Source organism: Cylas formicarius, unplaced genomic scaffold, assembly GCF_029955315.1.
Source record: "Cylas formicarius isolate icCylForm1 unplaced genomic scaffold, icCylForm1.1 PGA_scaffold_1__22_contigs__length_36826433, whole genome shotgun sequence".
Taxonomy (NCBI): domain Eukaryota; kingdom Metazoa; phylum Arthropoda; class Insecta; order Coleoptera; family Brentidae; genus Cylas; species Cylas formicarius.
In genome coordinates, this window is record NW_026844264.1 from 24,583,682 (window position 1) to 24,606,170 (window position 22,489).

The 22,489-nt window shown below is 33.3% G+C and overlaps 2 protein-coding genes and 1 long non-coding RNA gene across 4 annotated transcripts; 1 reads left to right on the forward strand and 2 right to left on the reverse strand.

The window, feature by feature from the left end:
* Positions 1 to 320: 320 nt before the first annotated feature.
* On the reverse strand, positions 321 to 4,509 carry LOC132696896 (trypsin delta-like). The gene is made up of 3 exons (XM_060662022.1): positions 4,313 to 4,509; positions 3,991 to 4,235; positions 321 to 1,715 (listed from the first exon to the last, which is right to left on the reverse strand). The coding sequence occupies exons 1-3, from the start codon at positions 4,507 to 4,509 to the stop codon at positions 1,390 to 1,392; spliced, it is 768 nt and encodes a 255-aa protein (XP_060518005.1). The 3' UTR covers positions 321 to 1,389.
* Positions 4,081 to 4,945, forward strand: LOC132696897 (uncharacterized). The gene is made up of 2 exons (XR_009618093.1): positions 4,081 to 4,219; positions 4,271 to 4,945. It is a non-coding gene; the product is annotated as an uncharacterized LOC132696897 (long non-coding RNA).
* Positions 4,946 to 5,846: 901 nt separating this feature from the next.
* Positions 5,847 to 19,430, reverse strand: LOC132696895 (2-oxoglutarate dehydrogenase-like, mitochondrial). 2 transcript variants are annotated; one of them, XM_060662020.1, is made up of 16 exons: positions 19,145 to 19,430; positions 18,931 to 19,074; positions 18,761 to 18,878; positions 18,072 to 18,327; positions 17,363 to 17,496; positions 16,477 to 16,621; positions 14,549 to 14,678; positions 13,361 to 13,541; positions 13,047 to 13,301; positions 12,378 to 12,623; positions 12,109 to 12,310; positions 10,129 to 10,379; positions 7,735 to 8,010; positions 6,489 to 6,652; positions 6,275 to 6,429; positions 5,847 to 5,993 (listed from the first exon to the last, which is right to left on the reverse strand). In XM_060662020.1, the coding sequence occupies exons 1-16, from the start codon at positions 19,352 to 19,354 to the stop codon at positions 5,888 to 5,890; spliced, it is 2,973 nt and encodes a 990-aa protein (XP_060518003.1). In that variant the 5' UTR covers positions 19,355 to 19,430; the 3' UTR covers positions 5,847 to 5,887. The 2 variants fall into 2 exon arrangements, with proteins under 2 accessions (XP_060518003.1, XP_060518004.1); XM_060662021.1 differs by lacking the exon at positions 18,761 to 18,878 and having other exon boundaries at positions 5,853 to 5,993.
* Between the last annotated feature and the right edge of the window lie 3,059 nt (positions 19,431 to 22,489).

The following is a 22,489-nucleotide window of genomic DNA, read 5'->3' on the forward strand; positions in this document are numbered from 1 at the left end:
TTCTGTGTGCATCGAGTCACTCGGTGAATGCATCTGCTAAAATGTTACTTTCATAAAAAAAGGCCTTTTGTTTTAGTTTTGTTTTCAATTACTTATTATTTTTAGTTAATCAACATGATAGAGGCTTTTGTTGCTCAACAATAAGGAAAGCTGTATCCATATCATAACATCCATTTGACTATAACCTTGCTTCTCGAACAATTTTATTAATAAATAGAGGAAGGAATTTTTAAATTACTTTTAAACAAGTTGCTGCTTAGAAGGAAAAATGTAACAACAAACAGGATCACTTATTTTTAGTATTTTTATTATCGTTATGATCCAAGTCTCAACAACATTTGTAAATTCGTCGCTTAAAGGATCGAATTAAAAGCCATTTGACTTATTTGCTAATGTTACCCTTATTTTTGTTGTTGTGGTATGTTGAGTTAATACACATTTGTACCACTTAAAATATCAAAGTTTGGTTGGTTGGTTCTGTTAGAAATTTTTTTTTCAAGCAGCTCTTTCGTACAAACCGATTTTGCATTCAAAATTTGTCAATAAAACAAGCTTATGGAGTTACACAGTGGATTCCGCCGTAACGAGCTACCCTGTATATGCCCGGTCATAGTGGGTAAAATACCCTTTCGCAGACAAGGTTTAAATTAAGACTGATTGAATCGACTCATTTTTCTCATTAAATACGTCTGCCAAGGGAGCCCATTACTCAATCGATTGTCAGCGAGGGTCCTACATTCTTAACTTTGACACCCAGTCATAAAACGTTTCAACGTATCATAACTCACAATTAGTCTACATTCGAATTAAGGGAATGACTGCGGTTGTGTCGACAGATTAAATTAAAATCAAAGTTTGTCTAAGCTGCATCTTTTAACGAATTTTATTATAAGGGAGGTTGGTAGACTTTCAGACTCGGAAGCACCATATTTTATTATAGATTCGTATATCCTGCACTATTTAAACCAAATTGTATATATTAGTAAATGAGTGTCTAAGGAAATTAATAAAAGTGTTATATATTATACGTTTGTCTACGGAAAACATCTCTCGAATAATTGGGTAATAGTAATTTTTGTTTTAAATAATTTTTGTTTTAAATATAACAATGGACCAACAATTTTAACTACTAATATGCTTATTATTTAGAATTCACCAGCATTTGAAAACCGTGATTAACTTGTTTTAAATAAAAAAAATGTATACGTTTACAGTAGGCAGATTTTAATGAAAGGTACTTGAGAATTTGCATAGGATCCGTTCTTGTTCAATATATAGGAGGTTTAGTTTAAAATTCCAAATTTTTGTTAATTTTCTTGGTTTCTCTGAAGGAAAACTAACATGACATAAAATACAAAAAAATATATTTTTTAATTTTTAGAAGATTTTTTAGATACCCGAATGCTCTTTAATCCAAGATCTATATGCGGCCACGTTCGCGTACACGCTGGGCATTGACAAGAAGCAGGTTCCCTGTTCGTCCCAATACCAGGACATGATACCAACTTGCACTCCATCGATAACCAAAGGGCCACCGTAGTCGCCTTCGCACAGGGATAGCACTCCTTCACCCGAAGAACACAGATTATTGGATGTTACCAGTTGGTCAAAATCATAGTCATAAGTTTTGCACTCCTCGTTTGACATGACGGTGACATTAACGAAATTCATCCAGGGGGAAATTCCGAATTCGTCTTCCTTGTAGTGACCCCAACCTACATAATTACAGTGACTTAGTGTGGAAAGGGTTTGCAGGTATGTCGTTAATGAAACCACTGTTTCAAACACTTTCTCACATTTTTTTCTGTCGAAGTTTATTTTTGCGCCTTTTTTTTTTGGATTGTAGGGGCGTAATCTTAAATATTGTTAGAAATAAAAATATCTCAATACATTAGCTCAAGAAAAATTAATAGGCTGGTCTCATTAAATGAGAGTAAAGTATGGAGCACACTACATGAAAATAAATTTTATTCGACTTTAACGTTTAACGAACAAAAACTAACCATATTTTTATAAATGATCTATCAAATGGTATTAAGGCATCCTAGAGCTAAGTTTGGTTCGGTTTTTGACACTTGGTTAGAGTAATTTTACCAAATTAGCCCGACAGACCTCCAAATATTCTATTTACAACAATATCTTGTCCCGTACAGCGTAAATGCCAAAGAGAAAATCCCGAGATGCCTTTATATATCAAAGCGTTGTCTATGCTGATAATACAGAAACTTTTGAAGCTACTGTAAAAACAATGTTGATAAGGGCAATTCAATATGCTCATATGCAGTCATTTCAAATTTCGTTTCCAACCAATAAGACTTGTTAGTTCAAATCTCTCTTTTTCAGTTTGGATATGGAATTTTTACGGCAGGATTTTCTTAAAATATGCCCACATTCAGTTAAATTTTCAGAGAAAAAACAAATAGAATGTGGATATCGCTGTTTAGAAAGAAAATATGGTAAAGTTTGTTTGTGAAATAGGGGCATGGAAGATTTCTTTCTCATGGCCTCCTGAGGCCCATCGATTCCTACCGTCCTTAGGCATGGAAAAAAAGCACCTTATTTTGTTGTTTTCGGTCTTGAAAAGAACAATTTTTTATGTGGGGGCGGACCCGGATTTTGCTGATATTGATCGATTCATAACAAATATATAAAATAAAATATCTAGAAATATAATATAAATATATAAAATATATAAAAATCGAAAAACGTATTCTAAATGGGAGAAATCTTGATTTAAATGAACGCTCCTCATATGAGAGTTAAAAAAATCAACCGCGAGACAATCGCGACAAATCAATAAAAACTTGCAATGAAATTAAACATTGTCGTCTGATATAAACAATTCAATTAGATACTTTTAAAAAAATTCAAAGAATGCAGATAAGATTTCAAGAGATTCGGCAAAAAATTATGCCTAGGACTTACTACTTAGTAATTGATATTTTTTGTCATTTTTTAAGGGTAAGATCACCAGGCTTCTAAACACAACATACATGTCAGTACTGTGACCAAAATCCGTTTGGGTAACTAGCAAAAGAATAGTTCGTTTAGTTTTTTGAAATTTAAGAAGATTTTGATATAACATCACATAGCAAATATGTTAAAATCCTAAGAATTTTTATTATTATTTTAGTAATATAACTATACAATATTAAATCTAATTTAAATACAAGAAAGAAAAACCTAACTGTATACCTAATTTTTTTATTTAGCTTAATTTAAAATTTAGGTTCAATTGGACTACAGCAAAATTGTGGATTATTTGGCGGTGGATTTGAATTAATTGGTATTAAAGTTGTTAATTAGGTCCCTTGCTTATTTGCTTAGCTGGGCTTTCGTAAAAAAATAACATTTATAACGACTTCTGTCGACTAAGTAAGAGCTAAGGTATATTTTTTAGAATACAATGTGTCCAAAATTATTAGTACAGATTGTTTATACAATTAGGATTGTTGTTTTTCCAAATGTACATATCTAAAAATTTCATGAGAAAACACCTAAATATATACAATGTTTAAGAAAAGTATTATTGAGTTACAGTTAACCATGATATACTAATGTCATGTTATAAGTACTTTATTTATCTTATCTAATAACAAGCTGTAAAAATTTTCAAAAACGTTCTTATTTCGGACCCTGTTTTGTTTGAAACTCAAAAACTTTTGAACTGAATTTTTAGCAAATAATAAGCTATTGCCTTCTGTTATATTTACTTTCACGATTTTAAACCGTACCCGGTCGAACTTGCACCGCAGTTTTGCTATATATTAAATATTTTTGCTTATTAAGGCATGTTGTAGTGTTGACAATTTTTTTCAGTAGGACGAAATATAGTGCTTAACCTGGACATTTACATTGAATTTGTATTTGTATGAATGTACTTCATTTTTTACTTATTTTCCCCTCATTTCTGTTTGCCATGTGAGACATTTTGGACAATCTTAATTTGGTTAATTACCAATAATAATAGATTGCAAATCATGTAATCACCTGCTATAGTGCCAGTTTTGCCAACATAATCGTCATTGTCGTTTTCTGGCAACCGAACCGGCTGAATCGCCTCGTCGAATTGGAGTTCCTCGTCTAATTTAATAAGGGCAATATCGTTGTTTCGAGTTTCCAGGTCGTAATCTTCGTGTACAATTGCGGCGGATCCCCTTAAAGTTATCCAGTAATGGCCCGGTTCCCAATTACTGACATTTCTCGCGCCAAATAGCAGGTTGATTGTGCTTATGCTGGAATTCGGCGGAATAAACTCGGGTGATCGTAGAAAGAGCAAATGTAGGACATGGACGGGAGAACGATGACTTACGTGTGTTTCCGAAAACATTGGGCGGCAGTAAGAACATAATTTGGTGATATTACCGACCCGCCACAGAACGAGTACCCACGATCCAGATGCTTATGGAGGAATATAGCTACTTGGTAGGGAAACTGAAAGGCACTGGAATTGGTGCCTCCCACAACCCGGAGACTGTTCTTATCATCTACAACTTCAGCCATCGACATCTAGAAAATATTTAGATATAATTAAAAAACCAATAGTAGGGTATCCATATGGGAGAAATAGACAAAAGGGCAAGCTTACCCATATCTGGAATGATATCGCGATACTCAGCACAAACAAGTTCGCATGAGTTCGAGCCATAATCATACGAGCTACACTAATAACCTTTTCAATGCAAATTCTATTAAAATGTACGTATATGACGTTGAAAGTAATTTAAGTTTTGGATTTTTCAAGTACCAAACACTTAGAAATTGTTATCGCAATCAGCAGCTACGGTAAATATGTACTCACTCACTTTCAAATTTGGCAACGTACATTAGTTTTGGTTACGGTATCCAGAATCGCGTCCTAGTTAAAACAAATATTAATGAAGGCTTTGTAGCACATGTTTTAGAATATTTTAAAGTAGAATCCGATTAAAGAACGTACTACCTTCCAGTTATAAAATTAAATATTATCACTGCAGACTTTGCCAGACCCACGAGAGGGCATTAAAGTCTGTTCGACCTTTAGGGACAATTGATAAGTGGGGAGTAATGAGTAAGTTCACTTAGGAGTCAGGGACAAGCTATCATGAATGAGACAAGCCGATTATGACAGCACTGGGAGATCGAACACCAGCCTCTATGCATGTCAACACCAGAGTTCATCCTCCATCTAAAGTTGTAATTATATGAGCATCCTTAAAGGCCGAATATGTGCTGAGTAGTTGCTTTTCTGGTAAAGCGTGAATTAGGTGGCGTGTAAACCCATTTTGAAATATTATGCATTTGTACACATAGCCAACTTGTATGTTAATAGAACAAGCTATGTAATCATGTGATAATTCCATTAAATGTTTAATGCGCTTGTTACTAAAAAAATGTAAATTTATTGTATAAGTAAAAAATCAAATAGTATTTGTCTGAAATTTTCACTTTGAACTTTTGAAAAAATATATATTAGGTAGTAGATAGTAGTAATATCCGATACAACCCACAAAAATGTCTAAAACAATACGTTTTTATCCCACACAGTAACTAGTATCAATTATTAATATATATCCGCCAATTAAGGACTTCTACAGATGTAAAAAAAGCGACCGCCACTTATGAAGCTCAATTTTCGAGAAAATCTATTCAAAAGTTTTTATATTCTACAAAAAAAAACTATTTCTCCCAAAATCAAAATTTTCAAAAATACAAAATATGTATGGGGATGCTGTTTTCTATTTTGAAAAGATTATTCCAGATGTAAATTTTATTGTTGATCGCTGAACTTGACAGGTTTGTTATGTTAGGTTACAACTAAAAGTATATTTACAAATAGTTACAAATAATACAAATTGATTGGACCAATTTAAATTTAATACAGTAAGTAAAAGACAATGCGATTAATTTATGAACAAAAATTGGTGACATCATCCAAAAGTTTTCTCAATTCTTCTAAATACTTGGCGTTGTAGCCCGTAGCGGTACTTGCGGAAGGCTGACGGCCAATATAACTGTAAAAAAAGTAAACTGTATGATATATCAAGACCAGACAAAGGTGTTTTCAATTCAACATATCCGAGAGAAACCTAAAAAGTGAAGGTTTCATTTGTGTTTTTGACGTGTGTCCCATACGAAATAAAAGTCGAAGTGATGGAATAAATTTTCGACCATCCCCACACGAAACTTTGACAGGTGTCATTATTATAAGTTGCCGATTAAGCGTCCTGGCAAAAGAGACACTTGAAATGATGTCCATCCACTGCAAATTAACCAATTTTCACTAAATACTTACATTATGTCCCTCTCGCCCTTCGTAACTGTTTCAAATCTTGGCTGAACGTAACTCCAGCAACCTCCGTTTTTGTGTTCCTCTTGTACCCACACGATTTTCGCCTTTTGATACTTTTCGCATTCTTTTTTGACAAGATCATATGGGAATGGACATACCTGTCGTCGTATATTATAAGGGATGATAAAATCTGTTTTCATTTTCCTACGTAACTCACCTGTTCGATTCTAATTAGAGGCAGTTTATCTTCACATTTTCGCTTGCTTAAAATATCCTTTACTTCGTAGAATATTTTCCCGCTGCAAAACAAAATGTTTGCCACTTTGTTGGGATTTTTCGACGCTGGCCCATCGTTTGATATTATTCGTTGAAATTCCGTACCTAATCATAATGTTTGGTCACGAAATATTCTCAACTATTTATCTTCATAACATGTATGTATAAAAGGATAATTAAAACATTTCCGTTAAATAAACCTAGGTTGTACCAACACAGGGAATTTTTACTACTTCTAGATTTCGTGGAAATCGAACCGATTCGATAATATTTCCTTTTGCGTCTGTGTACTTTTAAGTTGGCGTTCTTTTATGTACCTATTGTTTAATTTATAGATCTAATTATGTTATGATTATGTTTAAGATCTGGACGTGTGAGTGTATTTGTTAATATAATCGTTAGTTTTGTAAAACCAGGTCACTTCGAGTATGGACGATTTTTTAAATAAATAAAATGGCTAGCGATTTTTAAATTGTCTATATCAAATTAATTTGAAACTCCAATGTCATGTTAAGTGGGATTTTCTGTCTTTGTATATGGTGCAATAGACCAAGAAGTTACAGCGGACGGGCGGTATATCGGCTACATAAAATATAAATCCAAACATCACAGCACATATCCTAATGACTTAAACAGACAGACGGCGTACACTGTTTGCTTTGAATGCTCTTAAGGTAACTTGAAGTACTCTATTGCTTTGTATACGCTCTTAAGCATTTTTGTTCAGTGTTTTTAATTGCCTGTGAGCGAATACAATGTTGCGTTTATATTCGTTTTCAACTTAGCATGACCAAAGGGTGCTTAGTCAAATGCTAGTGCCCAGTATTTCCGACCCAAATCAATAGACAAAATCTTCTCACCCCTGCAAACTCCTTTAAAGGACTGACGTTACGTGAAACATCAGTTCTACCGATTTATCTAATTGCTTTCAGAGCTTCCCCCCTTTTGTGCATTAGAGATCATAACTTTTCTTAAATTTTCATTATTTCCTGACTATCACAAAAAAAAAACTTTATTCAACCCCTAATTGGAATTTTTACATCCCCCTTGCTATTTCTTGCATAAATGTTCTAGCCTTTACTACTAAAAAAATTATTGGTGACATGGAAATGCTTACGTAGAAATAACTTTGGCACCATCACCCCGATGTCGTTGATTGTGATGAATATATAATAAGCTAGTGATACCTTCTATCATATCCTTAAAATCACTTCTCGTAGCTGGTAAACGCAGCAAACTTTTCGGGGTCAACAGTATCAGAGGTTTTCGGAAAGGCAGAGCGATTTGTCTTCTCAATATATGAAAGAAATTGGCAGTGGTGGTACAGTTGGCAACTATCCAGTTGGTTTTCCTTAGTTGTTCGACCGCAAAGTTATTGGAATTGGGAGGCAGGTAGTCTGGGTCGTCGCTACCCATTTGCAAAAAGCGCTCGGGGCGGGCGCTAGAATGTTCTGGACTCGGACCTAAACATAACCTCACGACAGTGATGACCTAATCTATATTTAAATTACTCCAAAAATAGCCGTTTTTAAGTTAGTGAAAAGAGCTCCAAGTCAGAAAACTAATCACCTTACGCAGAGCTGTTTTTTTCTCATATACCGATACATAGGAAATTTAATTCATCAGATAAGTCAAAAATCTTATTTTCAACTGTTTTCCAACAACCATTTTAGCGAAAAACGAGTGTAAGCCTAGTTTATTTAATTTTTAATCTAAAATTGGGGTCGTTTTTGATGGAATTTATTAATAGCAGCTATATGCAATAATAATATATAGGGTATGTAAATTAAAATCACACCAATGATAAAGTATGTTATAATTACAAATTTGCAAACTTTTAATAGTTGCATAGTTTTACCATATTGCCGGGTTTCCACTAAATTGACAGAATTAAAGCACAACACGATCTGTCCGTGTGAACAGAAAGTCGGAACAGATTGGTTTGTGATTGTTCCTGAAGAGATCCTAAAACGGATTGGTGGTTTGCATAAACGACATTAAATTCAAGAGACCCGATAAACTCTTAATATTTCTGAGTTTAAATAGCGATCATATTTTAAACACAGGATTGCCATTTGCACCTTTCAATACAATGCATAAGAACTGTGACCTATTATAGGAGACATCAGATGGTTTAGGATATTGACATTTGTAATGTGGACGTCGTATTTATGCTATTTGAGAAGTTTTTGTTTTTAAATATTAATGAAACAGTTGTTTAAAGTGGTTTAGCGTTGTTTAGTGTGTAAATAACCAGTTACGATCATTCTAATTTCAGTTTTTATAGCTAAACAGAAAAAAATGTCTACAGCAAATTATGTAGATGCAGTAATTCTTTCTTATATTTAATTTACACGTGTTACAATTTAAATTTACCAGGTAATTAGGTATTGAATTATAATATTTTACGGCGTTATACGAAAAACTCGACCAGGGATTGTTAAAAATTCCCTAGTCCTAACATTCCTAAGTGTTTCGCGCCTAAACACTATTCGCTCCCGAATCGAGGACGGAGTATCGGGATCGTTTATAGATTAAAAAACTACAAAAATGTAGTCTTCTAACGAGATTTCATCCTAAGCCACCCAATCTGCTTATAAAAATTAGAAATATGGTCATATTTTCTTAAACATTGGTTTCGATTTTTTTCAATTCTACATTCACTTTCATTATATAAAAAAAAGACATATACAAAATAAGAAGTAAAATTTGATAAGAAGAGAATCGCATAACTTTTAATGAATAGATTGCCGTGTCTCCTTTGGATATATTGTCTTTGATTTACATCAATCACGAACATTAACAGTAAAAAACTTTAATGTTTAAAACCTTCGAAAAATATGAAATATTAAATTGAACTAAGGTGACTTTACTTGATGAAAATCAATTTAACAAAATAAACACTAAAAGTTCAGATTTTTGCCAAATTATACACTCAATTGTTTCGACAACACCGTGTGTTTATCAAATCATTTGGTGTTGTCGAAACAATTGTCATGTGAAAATGTCTCGAAAATCTGAACTTTTAGTTCTTATTTATGTATTTATTTTTTCATTTTTTTCTCTAAGATTATTAGCAAATCTAGAGCAGATAATATAAGGCTGCCATTTGTTAGAGAGTATTTGAAGAATTTCAAGCACACACTGCTAAAAAAATTGTTGTTTTCCATTAAGCTGGTTTCATTGCGTTCATAAAAACTACCTCGTACTAAAACATTCAATTCAAACAATGTGTTCCTTATCAGTTCTAGTTTTGTTATAAATGCACCTAGTTCGTACTTTATTTTCTTTTGGTGTAAACCCGGTTAACAGATCGACGAAGTCCCCCTAGGAACACCTTCATGCTATTTTCAAATCAGTAAAAAAAAAGAAGCTGCTTTAATCTTTTGGAAATTTTTGATCTTCTTATTTGACAAAACGGTGGTCTCTCAATAATATTACTGCAAAGTAAGATAAGCAATTATATTAGCCTTCGGGCATATCTATTAGTTCCACGAGAAACTTATATATAATTTATGGAAAAGATTTTTTCCCTAGAGTCCTGCCAGGACCTTATACGACTCAAAAAATGGGCCAATTACCTTCCATACCGTGGGGCAAGAAACAAACTAACCCGGTTTTTCTTCCCCACTTGCTTTCGCCTGACGTTATCATTGTATCGAAAATCACTTGGGCGGTGTTGGCGAAATCGCCGAATTGGGCTTCCCAAATAACTAAGCAGTTCGCGCTCGTCGAAGAATAGCCTAGTTCGAAACCTAGCACGCCGCATTCGGACAGAGGCGTATTGCAAATGGTGTAGCGGGCTTGATCGGGATATAGATCGGTCAGGTATCTATAAAAGTTTACCATTTGTGTTTCGAATTAAAAATGAATTTTCAAAATGTAGCAGTTTTGTAGTTTAATGCAAAAATCCAACAACTCTGCATAGATTTCACAAATTCAGTTACTTTCAATATTTAGCGAAAGCTGCTTCACCCACCGCAAATATACAAGATGTTTCGAAAAGCATGCAACAACGCTCGGTTGGAGATTCGTCAAGAAAAAAAAAGTTCATATAACTTAGTAGCGAAATAAATAAACGTATATCCGTAAATACTTAGTTTCCAAGATGTGGAGTGTTAAATTTTAGAACAAAAATGCCGCCAATGAAGCTGGTGGTCATTTTCTTTAGTGTTCGTTTCTTAGAATGAAGTTTAATGTTCATGAAAATGTCCACAAAATAAATGTTCATAAAAAAAAGCAATTTATTATAAAAAGAAATCAGGGGTTAGAAAAGTTTTTTTTAGGTGGCTTATCCAAAGTAATTTAAATAAATCGAAAAAAGTAAATGGCGTACATCGCTTTGAAAATACTATTCGTTAAGATACGACGCCCCTGGACTTCACAATTTTAATTAAGTTAGTAAAATTAGCCCTTTATAATATATATAATAAATATATTATTATTATACAAACATAATAAAATAAATGTAGTTACCATACGTTAACATTATTATTTGGCTTAAAAACAAGTTTAATTTATATTTTTTTGTAAGATTTTTTTAAACACCCTGTATTTATAATAGCAAGGTGCAAGAAGTCCTAAAATCTAGTTTTCAATAAAAATAAAAATTAAAAGTGAAATTATTTACCAATATTGCAGTTCCTGGCATATTCAACTCTTGCAGAATAATAGTAATTACGAATTTGCCAACAAAAAACGCTTATGAAAAATAATTGAAATAAAATAATGCAGTATAGATATTTCCACACCAATTTTTCACCTTTTTTGTTAACAGAGTTTGAAAAAGAATGTAAATGTAATTAAAAACGGGTCATCGAATAATATGATCGAATGATATGATAAAAATGATAGGATAAGAGGAATCTTCTGATTCTTACTCAGTCTCTATGACCCGACATAAACCAGAGGCTCGTGTTGCGTATATATCAACATTACCAGGCCCTCCTTCGCCAAGTTAAAAATAGGGAAGGTCCTATTCTGTTCTTTTTTTTTAGGTACGTGAAAGGAAACTGCAACCACCGTTATGTTAGGGGACTTCCACTAATTCAGTCGGAAAATGAAAGTATGCAAAACCTTATTTTTGGTATTTTAACCTTATGTATGTGCTGTTTAAAATTACTGCATTATTCTACGAATATTCTGAATAACTTGCTAAAAATTCCAAAAACTAAATTTTATTTAGAAAAAAAAAGCCTATGAGTAACTCATAAAGAAATCGGAACAAGTAGGTAACTTCCTTATTTGCGTGGAATCAAAAATTCAGTTAAAAGTTTTTTACATATAGCTAGTGAATATATAGGGGCCTGTATTACCGGCATAGGCAAGACATACAGATATGTGCCAGCGATTTCAAAAATGTCATAGCTGTTTGTGGTATCAATACCTATATGCTTACAACTTTAGCATTTGTAAAACAATTTTTCTATAATGCTTTTTATTCTTATTCTCATTAATTACGTTAATTTATGTTACGTCCAATTCCAGATATTGCTAGTAGTAATCCAGCTAAATTTGATTGAAGAAACTTAATAAGTTATTAACACGGAATGTCTACTTACTGGTATGTCACGTTCCTGAGAATTTCATGAAACAAAACGTGATGCCTGTGTGAAAACGTTCCACGTTCGACATCTTGACCGGTTAGCCTCACGTGGACGCCATCTCTTAACAGCGAACCAATCGCCAAAGCCTCTCCCATCGCCCAGTCACACTTTTTCTGCTTTACAAGGTCCATGCGAGCAGATAAGATTCTTTTCAAACCTGAATTTATAGTTTAAATAATCTAGCAGTAATATACCTATTTTTTGGATTTTTTAGATATACTAACCTCGGTGCATTTGAAAATTGTGAGAATCAGGGGGTGGAGATGAAAATCTGGTGGCAATGTGCTCGAGCACTTCTTGACTTATCCCCGTTTGACCTTCTTTGACGCCGCTCTCAGTTACGAATTTGGGATTTTCTGTCCATTCCTCAACAGTGTGAAACTTCTTTTGTTTCGCCTTTTCAAAAGCCTCCGCGCATCTGTGTTCAAATTTTTGTTCCATATCAGTCAAACTCTCTTTCGTAATTGTTCCTATAACGTCCAAAGTTTTATGTTACAGCTAACATGAAGGCCCCTGGATGCTACAAATGGAACTATCTTCTCCCTGCTCTGTTACCGATACCAATGATTTTGCAATACACCATAAAAGAAGAATTCAATGCAAACACAAAATTTATATTTTACATTTAAATCAAATTATAGATTATTGTTAAATCACCTGGTGTCGATTTCTGTAATCTGGAGATTGAAAAGAGCGACAACAGATCACATGTTTAACCAATTTAAAGTACCAAAATTTGTTTTGAAATGCTAAAGTTATCCCTATAATAATACAGTTTAAAGTAGACAAAACAAGAAGATATAATCTCTCTCGCACTGGTATTAAACTACATGACGCATTCTTAAAGGCACAACTAACGTTCCGCCACACATTTCTCAATTTTTTAATATTACCTTCTTCCAGAAGCTTTTGGGCGTACAGCTCAAAATTTGTTTTTTTTTTCTTGATTACGGAATATTGTAACGGTTGAGTGAAAGAGGGTTCGTCTTCTTCACTGTGACCGAACCGTCTATAACCTACGACGTCTAATATCACATCTTTTTGGAATGTTGCTCTCCATTCCACCGCAATTTTGCTAACATGAAGTACGCTTTCTGGGTCGTCAGCATTTACATGAAAAATTGGGGCCCCGATAACTGAGCATAGATCTATGGACGACGCTCGACTTTAGCACTTACAAGTAACTGCGCAAAAGGTCGATAGTTACCAGTTGATTCCATGGAAGATTTATACTGCCATGGTTCCGTGGTAAATCCAAGTCTGTTATTAATAATAACGTGCACAGTACCACCGGTATTATAGCAAGGTAGATTAGCCAAATTGGTTGTTTCCCAAGAAACACCTTGCCCGCAGATAGCTGCATCTCCATGGATTACTATTGGCAACACCTTAAAATATTTTCACCTAGACTACTAGTTCGGTCAAAATAAATATTTGCTATAGAATGTTGCGTTATTAAAAAAAGGTGAAGACGAAATCTCAAATATTTTGAACACATTATGCTTTGCTTTGACTTAGTCACTCGAGGAACTTGTACGGAAGCACCAGTATAGGTTTATAGAGCGGTAGTAATAATTGCCATGATAGTATCCAACCCTTATTAGAACATGGAACATGTCAAGGTCAAAAGCAGGTGTTAATTGAACTTAAAATACTTAAAATACTTTTTGGCAACTGACTAAAATATATGATAAGCAATTACTTCTTTCTACTTATTTTTCACTGGTACAATCACTTATATCTTATGGATAATCGGTTGGGGTGCTTCCACGACTCCTCAATCCCTTTACGTAATACAAAAAAGAATTTTGAAAATTATATTTAAGTTAAATCTGCAATAGCCTTCTGACTTACTTTTTACTCAATTTCAAATATTTCACATAAAAATTTCATATTATAAATCATCCCTTTTGTTCTTAATAAAAAATAACTTAAAATGCATTCATCTGTTGGACAATAAAATTACTTTCATATTGGTCAAAAAATTTATAACGCACTACCTCTAGAACTGAAAAATAAAATAAAATAAAAATAATTTAAAACAAAATTAACTAGCATAAGTTTCTATTATAAGTCAAATTCACAGATTCATTAATGTATTGTAACTATATAAAGTCGTTTCTTTTTTTTTGGTAGAATATTATGTTTTTCTTTCATATTACATAATAGATGGGAAACATAGTTAAATTAACCTGCGTCATGTTCAAGGATGGCTGTCAAGTTTTTAACTTAGTATACCTTGAATATGAGTGTTTTTTTGTATTAATATTTATTTAATGTTTACATTAATATAAGTTGTTAAATTGTATATTTTTATTGATTTGAATAAAAATTATTATTATTATTAGTGTTTACTTGCATGTACGGTGAAAGAAAATAAAGTTTTGTGATATACCTTTTGACTTTCAGCGTCCGGTCTGAAAACCTGCTCCGCCTTAGCACGCCCCTGTGTTAATGGAAAAACGACTTCGAGATGAGAAGGATTTCCCAAAAGACTCACTCTGATTTTCTTATTAGTGGTCATCCTATATGGGAATTTTGCATATAATATTTTTAAAATAAGTTTATAGTGGGCAATGTTTTGAATCGGTTTACTTCAAAAATAAGTTTTCTTTTTCTTTGATATAATTCTTTTGCATATCTCAGCTTCTTTTTTATTTAACGCAGCACATGAAAATTCCCAGTCATATCAACTGAGCAATTCGCTTTTATTTGCAAAATATTACACAACTCTGTTCAAAAGATTTTCCCATTTTTATGCCAAATTTGGCGAACACAGAAAGAACTTCTCAACCACACGGCAACCATTGGTACCAATTAAGATCTACAAAATTAAACTTTTTAGAAGATGTTTTTATTTCGAAAACTGATTTCATATAATTTTGGTAGGCTGATTTCAAAAATTCTATGCATTTATTTGTATCACGTAAGTTTTTTTTGCAAATATTAAAGAAAAAAATAACGATATTTCTAAAATAATTAATTTTTTTATTCTGTAAAAAAGTGAAATCCTAGTTGCAATCCATTGGTGGTCCTTCCTGAGTAAAATATTGACATAACTTTTTTCACGACCCCGCAAAAAAAAAATCAAATGCATCCTTTGGAAGGTTCAAATCTCTAATTACATCATTTAATTCGTTCTGGTTAAACACTTCGGACTCTCTGAAATTTGGTGGGAAATATGAGTCATCTGGGTCGAAATTAAATTCATCTGATTCTGACGATATAACTTTTTCTAGTTCTTTTTGGGCGGTAGGTATCGACATCTGATCCAAGGGGAACTGATCGAATAGCAGAGTCAAGATTGGGATACACAATTTATTTTTTCTGTTGAATCTTTGAACATTACACGAACCAAAATAACAATCACCACTTTGATTCCCAGGCTCTCGCCTAGCATAGGAACACCAAAGCTATTTTCCTATCTTTTTGCCATTTTCTTGACGCTTCAACGTAAACGGAATAAACAGTATGTAGAGCCCAGGACTTGTCTTTTTACAACAAAATAAGCGTGGTATACATTTTTCACAAAGGAAGTTATAGTTTGCCTTTGGTTTACTACGACATAACTACCAGAGATATAACAAAAGTTATTTGGATTGTTCACACGATGTCTTTTTTCTATATTTATACGTTCTAGAATATGCAACAACGAAGACAACAGGTAGGTCTCGGTACATCTGGTCCATGAGGAACTGGTCGAATAGCAGAGTCAAGATTGGGATACACAATTTGTTTCTAATTTGTTCTGTTGAAAATTACAATCATCACTGTGATTCCTAGGCTCTCGCAACACCATAAGAACACCAAAGCTTAAACATTTCTTGGTCGCCAATTTTTACCCCAAATAAGCGTGGTATACATTTTTCACAAAAGAAGTTATAGTTTGCCTTTGCTTTACTACGACATAACTACCACAGATATAACGAAAGGTTTTTATTTTATTTATACGTTCCAGAATACTAGAAATATGCAAAACGAAGACAATACAACCAAACTGCGCATAAGCAAGTTACAACGCTGTATTGACTATTCCATCTCTGTTGGTTTGCAGAGAAATCTAATATTATCCAGTATTGCCAAATCAAATTTAATTTCATAAAAATCAATTCATTAAGAAATCATGTCTAACATGGAACAAACATATTTATGTCATAGGTATGTGTATTAATAAAATAACATTGCGTTTATTGGGAAAAGGGCCCCAGAAATATATAAATAAGCAAAGAGCATTCAAAGATGCAATTCCAAATGGCATTACATTGATAAAAAATTATTTTCGGTACTGTTACTTTAAATTTATCTTAAAAATAGTGTGTATACCTTTCTCTGTAGGTACCCAGGTGGTATTTTACGTCACCGGTTTCCCAACCGTTGACCGGGTGATCCATGAATTGGGAAATCACCAAGTCCAATGGTGCCTGGCAAACATTGGCCAGAATATTGACACGCCCCCGGTGTGTTGCACCTTGCAAAAATAATTGGTTACATTTTGTTGAAAACGTGTACTGTGTGCATATGGGTTGCATTTTACGTGATATTCATTATCTACCGTACAGATAATTTAAGCATAATTTTATGCATTCCAAATGGTTTGCCTGAAAAAATTTTTGATTTTTTTTTCCTTTATTGTGTCGTTGATTTAACTAAAAATGTCAGATAGTTTTCAGAATCTGGTAAATTCCATATACAAATTATTTTAGTCAGAATGATTTAGTTTTCCCATATAAAAATGCATGTCCTAAAATTCGTTGGTGGTGGTTGGTCTGAGTTCTACTTCGACCCAAATTCAGAAAATTTGTTGCTGTTAAACTTCCATAAACGGATTAAGAAATTATGATCGCATTTCTAGAATACATACGTCACTCCGTATAATTAATTTGTTGCTATGTGCATGTAAAAAGTGACATGCTCGTGGTCATAATAAATCCCCTGTGTGACACCATTTTTCGATGCTGCGGTTCAAATAATGGTTCGCACCCAATTTTTGAAGTTGGTTAAATACATTTTATGCAAGCCAAATTTATTAAAGTGAGAAAAACCAAAAAAATTACTGAATTTTGCTAAAAGGTATCAAAAATAGTCATTAATTGTCCATCATGCGCAGCTCTAATCATCCTGTGTAACAAAGCCTCCAATATTATACGGCTTTCAGCAGTCACAGGTGAGCGTTGCATTGTGAACTTATTGGACAGCATGCAATTTTTACCTATAATGAATGTGTCTGCGCCTATTTCGGACGACTTATCGATAACAATATTTAAACAGGGAATGATCACTTCACATCCTTCGATGCCAAATCGCTTGATAGAGGGAAATCTTTTCCTCAGAAAGTTTTCAAACCTAAAACCAAAAAGCTTTGCTTATTTAAATTTATTGGATAAGTATTTTCTTAAAAATAATATTGTCTTGTTAATTTTACCTACATCTTACTAGTAGAAACGTTTCTTCTATAGAGCACTTTGTTGGATATAGCCCAAAGGCGCTTCTAGGAACATTTATTAAAGATACTTCCTTATTTAAAGCAGCTGATTTGCATTTTATAGTATTGAAATGTTGTATATTGAGCTTGTTTTTAGAAAAACTAGACAGGGCATTTCTTTCTTAGTGAACTAAACTGCACGTGCTGAAAGATCTTAACAAACTTTTTTATACATCATAGGCTGAAAAACGATTTTTTTATGAAATCGAGTTTTTGGGAGATATTTATGTAATCCATGCCCTAATTCTTACGCCACTGCCTATTTTTCATGTGTTTGTTAATATACGGATTTTTCTTAGCTTCCTTACAAGAAAAGCAATCTTGTTACATCTCTCAATACTTTTAAAACATCTCTTCTAACCGAAAACTATCTTTAAAGATAAGTGAGGTGCTGCTCATAAATTTCAAAACTGGGATACCCTGTAAATGTAGTTACCAAGATGCTTCACCCAAACTATTGATAAGGGCAATCTTTTCTTCCTTTGTAGCTGTAAAACTATTTGGCATCTCGAATTTGTTCCTAATCCACATGCGTTGCTGTACATCCTGTATGTGCATGTACTGAATTCCGATATGCCCACAGTAGATCTTCTCTAGTCGATCAATCACTTCTTTTAGTGGTAAATGTGAATCACTGCCACCGATATAAGTCCACGGTGGTAATTTCAGTACCGTATCATGAGAAATATTTTCTGCAAGTTCGATGGCAACATAAAAACTTTAGAAACGAGTTATCTATTTTGTTCTTTGAAAACTCTACAGCTGTTAACAAAGTGGAAACTGTTATTTTCTGTATTATTATACAAATATAGGATAAATACAAAACGAATTAAAGTTGGGCAAACATTTTCAAGCTACAATACTAAATTACTGTTGCGACACAGGCACAATTTCTGTACTTTTAAAAAAATAAATAAAATGAGAAAATAAAATATAGAAAACGCAATAAGAATACTTTTTTACTGTCAGCATAATATTGGAAACTTAAATTATGTTGTTTTGGTAGTTTTAGAATTGAAGCAAAAGCATTTCCCTAGAACTGTTTGCGTTATAATTACTAAAAAAAATATTAAGATTAATTTGAAGCACATTGTATCAAATATATGTACGTTATAAAGTTGATACCTAATTTGACGTGATGGCAAATATTCTCGATGTTGCCCTTTAGTTTTGCAATTGAAGTGGAATTGCCATCAACCGCCGTTTCTAGAGGATCGGTTTTTGCATATAAATACCCACGAGCCTGGACGGGTCTCAGAATGAGAATTTTTTGGTCGGCTAATGGAATGCCTTACCTGGTATCCCTTGATGATCATTTGCAAAGCAAAATAGGCTTCCACCGTTCGTGCGTCTAAATTATATTCAACTCCTTGGTGATCCACTGTTGATACATTAGAAGAGCCACTGTTATCCAGGTTCCGAAAATAAGCTTCAATGCTCTGTATTCCAGTCATGTTATTGTTATTAATAATAGCACAATAATCAAATTCTTTTTTAAAATGCACTTACAGGATGGACCGTCTGGGAATTCTCTAACCACTCCTCATACAATTGTTCCATATAACAGGCATTTGTACCATTCAGGAATGAATGGTTGTAAACTGAGGTCGGCAAATTTGTTTTACTGGAATAGAAATTGGCACAATTTCCTTGGAAAATAGATAAACGAAATTTTGAAGCCCCTCCCAATGTTAAGAGGCACTTTGAAATTTTGCCCATAGTTATGCTATATTCGGGTTAAAAAAAAAAAAATATTGAAATTTGACTCAAGTCTACATTCGCTTTCGTCTTTGTGTCTTTCACGTGACAACTTTAGTTGCTTGGCGACTAGAAACATTAATTTCGTGCGATTAGATACCAAATATGTAAGTAACTGAAGTTAGATATAATTTCTGTAGGTATTTTATAATCCAGATTGACGACTTTCATATAACTTAACATAAACTCTCTGTATATTTGATGTCTTACAGCTGCTGAAGCATGGAAAACAAAACTCTAAATATATTGTTGTTGTTATTGTTGTATGGTTTTTATTTATTTTTGTCTTTACAGGGTGGACCAAATTGGACATCTTCTAAAACACATACACGAAAACTGACGTCGATGACTGAGGCATAATTTTCATAAAAAACAATGATAAAAACCTCACAACAAATACAAAATATTCTAGGCCTTAGATATCTTTTGAAGTTTCCGAGGTGTAGGGTGTATTTAGAAAATGTGCATTTTATAATAAGTCGTAAGTTTTTTGACAGGTATAATTTATTTCAATAAAAATAATGCCAAAGCAAATTTTTAATCGTTTAGTCGCTCAGTTCCAAATTTCATACCACATCTTTTATTTTTTTCTAAAAAGATGTCAAATGTCAAAGGCAATTTTAAGTTAAATCAAATATATCTCCGATACAAAAAATTGGGTTTTCCATTGATAAATCTGAAACCACTAATTTCTACGTAAAATGGTGATTTTTATAGAAACACAAAAATTTTCCATAGCAACAAAGTTATAGTTAAAAACACCCTACAACTCTGTTTTTTTATGAAAATTAAGCCCCCAGACACCGATATGAGCTTTTATTTCTTCTAGAAGGGTTAGTTTCTCTTTAATAGAATCCATATTGATACACCCTGTACATATAATATCTTCAGTACGCTCGTCGGGAAACAATGCAGTAAGCTGCAAAGATCGGCAAGTCGGGAAGCACACAAAGCAAACAATTGCTTGTATCAACGTGCCTTATTCGATTTCCATTTTTTGACGAATGCGCCGGGAAAAAGATTACTGCACAAAATGATAAAAAATTGACTAGATTGACTGAGAAAATTGCCAAGAAGAATTATTGTTGATCTTAAGAATGCAGGTACGGGTGCGATAAAATATGTTGCTGCTTGACCTACATGAAACCCAAACGGTTGCGAATGTGACGGTAATGTGAAATTATTTGATCACTTTAGCTATAAACTCTTAAAAATTAACATTCTTAAGAGACTTTAATCCATTGCTGACATGGTCGTTATAACAATGACGGCAATGAACTGAGAACCTACCAATGCAAAAAGTCGCTTTGAATCATTAAGGGAAAATATACCGTTATTTTAAAATTTGTATTATATAGAATTTTTTTCATTATTTTGTCGGTCAGCATTAAACTTTTTTTTTGCCTTGCCGTCCAATGAAGTACCAATATGTCGTTGGCATCAATGAAAAGTTATGTTGCTACGGTAGTGGTGAAAAGTCTTGTTGATAATAACATGTTATCACAAACAATTTTTGATAATTATCAAGCTCCATTTTAAAAATATTTAGCACAACGAATGGCAGTTACCTTAGTCTAAGTTCAGTCGTTTATTTGACTTATATTTATCGTAATTATTAGGTAAATTATCATCGGGCGCTAAACCGCCTGTTACGGGCGAAACGTAAGCCGATAGCCGTCAAAGTTTGCAGGGAACATTATCACGTATGAAAAGAGCAACTTGAACACGTGCCTCATTTTTTAAACCCACTTTTGGTGTAGTACAAGTATCTATTCGCGTACGCAATCTGCGCTGACGTATTTATTTTAAGTTATTTTACAATTAAGGTGACAATTGATTTCAAACTCGTAAACACCGTGATACGACGCCGCAGCGCTGTTGGGGATATAATTCGCATTTTTCCACAAATCTTCAATCAAAATAACTAGTTTGGAATAGCGTCGTTATATAATCGGGAAGTCTCGATAGATTTAATTACTCGTTGAACGTAATTAATTATGTCGTTAGGATTACTCTCACGATTATTACCGCGACCGGCACAATGCAAATAAAATTTTAAGACTGCACATTTAATCGTCCAACAACTAACAAAAACGTATGTATTCGTCACGGCCATTACTGACTGTAGGATTGACGATCTCGATCAAAAATCCCCGCATGCCTGGCCGACTTCACTCAACAAACACCCTTTAAACCGAAAATGGGACCAAAACCACTTCTACTGTGATTCTATATTTTAAGGACAAAGAAAAAGAATAGTAAAGAGAGCCGAGATATAGCGAAGGTTTCATTTACAATTACCGCTCAAGATAAGATATGAAGATTTCAGCAACAGTCCGTCTTAGCAATTTTCAAAAAAATACTTGTTTAATATTGGTAGCGAGATACGCCAACTTGTCCCTCAGTTCGCCGAAGACAAGATAATGAAGGCAGAAAGTTATGACAGTGATTTACGATTAGGAGTTTCGCCATTTTGTAAATAAATCGCATGTTCTTGATGCTATTTTAAGTTGTTAATGTTATGTGTATGTTAAACGAAAATTTGAAGTTCATAAACTGGGTCAGACTATAATCGGGACAGACGAAGCTTGCCACTTTCAAGTATTTTTTTCGCAGAAGTTAAAGACAAAAAAAATCACAAGAAATATAATAACTAATATCGTTGCATCTGAAAACCAGAATCGGGCATAATACGAGTTCGTTTGGTTGCTATTTTGTATAAAGAAAGACGACGAGAGTCGGGAACTGAAAGGGAGGAAATGTATGTTTCCAAAGTTTATACAAAGTGGTAAATACAGTAGCTCGAAGTTAGATGCAATAAACAAAAATAAGCGTTTCTATTTGGTAACTTCTACTTGTGGTTAGCTGGCTTCGAAGTTTAAAGTAAGAAACTTCAATGTATTAAAATTTTAGTTATCGTAACTACAACAATTATATATTGAGTAGAGTGAAAGACTGAAATTTAGTTACAGCCGATGCCTGTCAGTCTTAGGCTAAGCAGTTATTTAGCATCATTTTAAAAAATATATTTTATCAAATTTAAATTTTAGTAAAGTTAGTATAGTTAGTATAAGAAACAATATAAAGTCAAGGGTG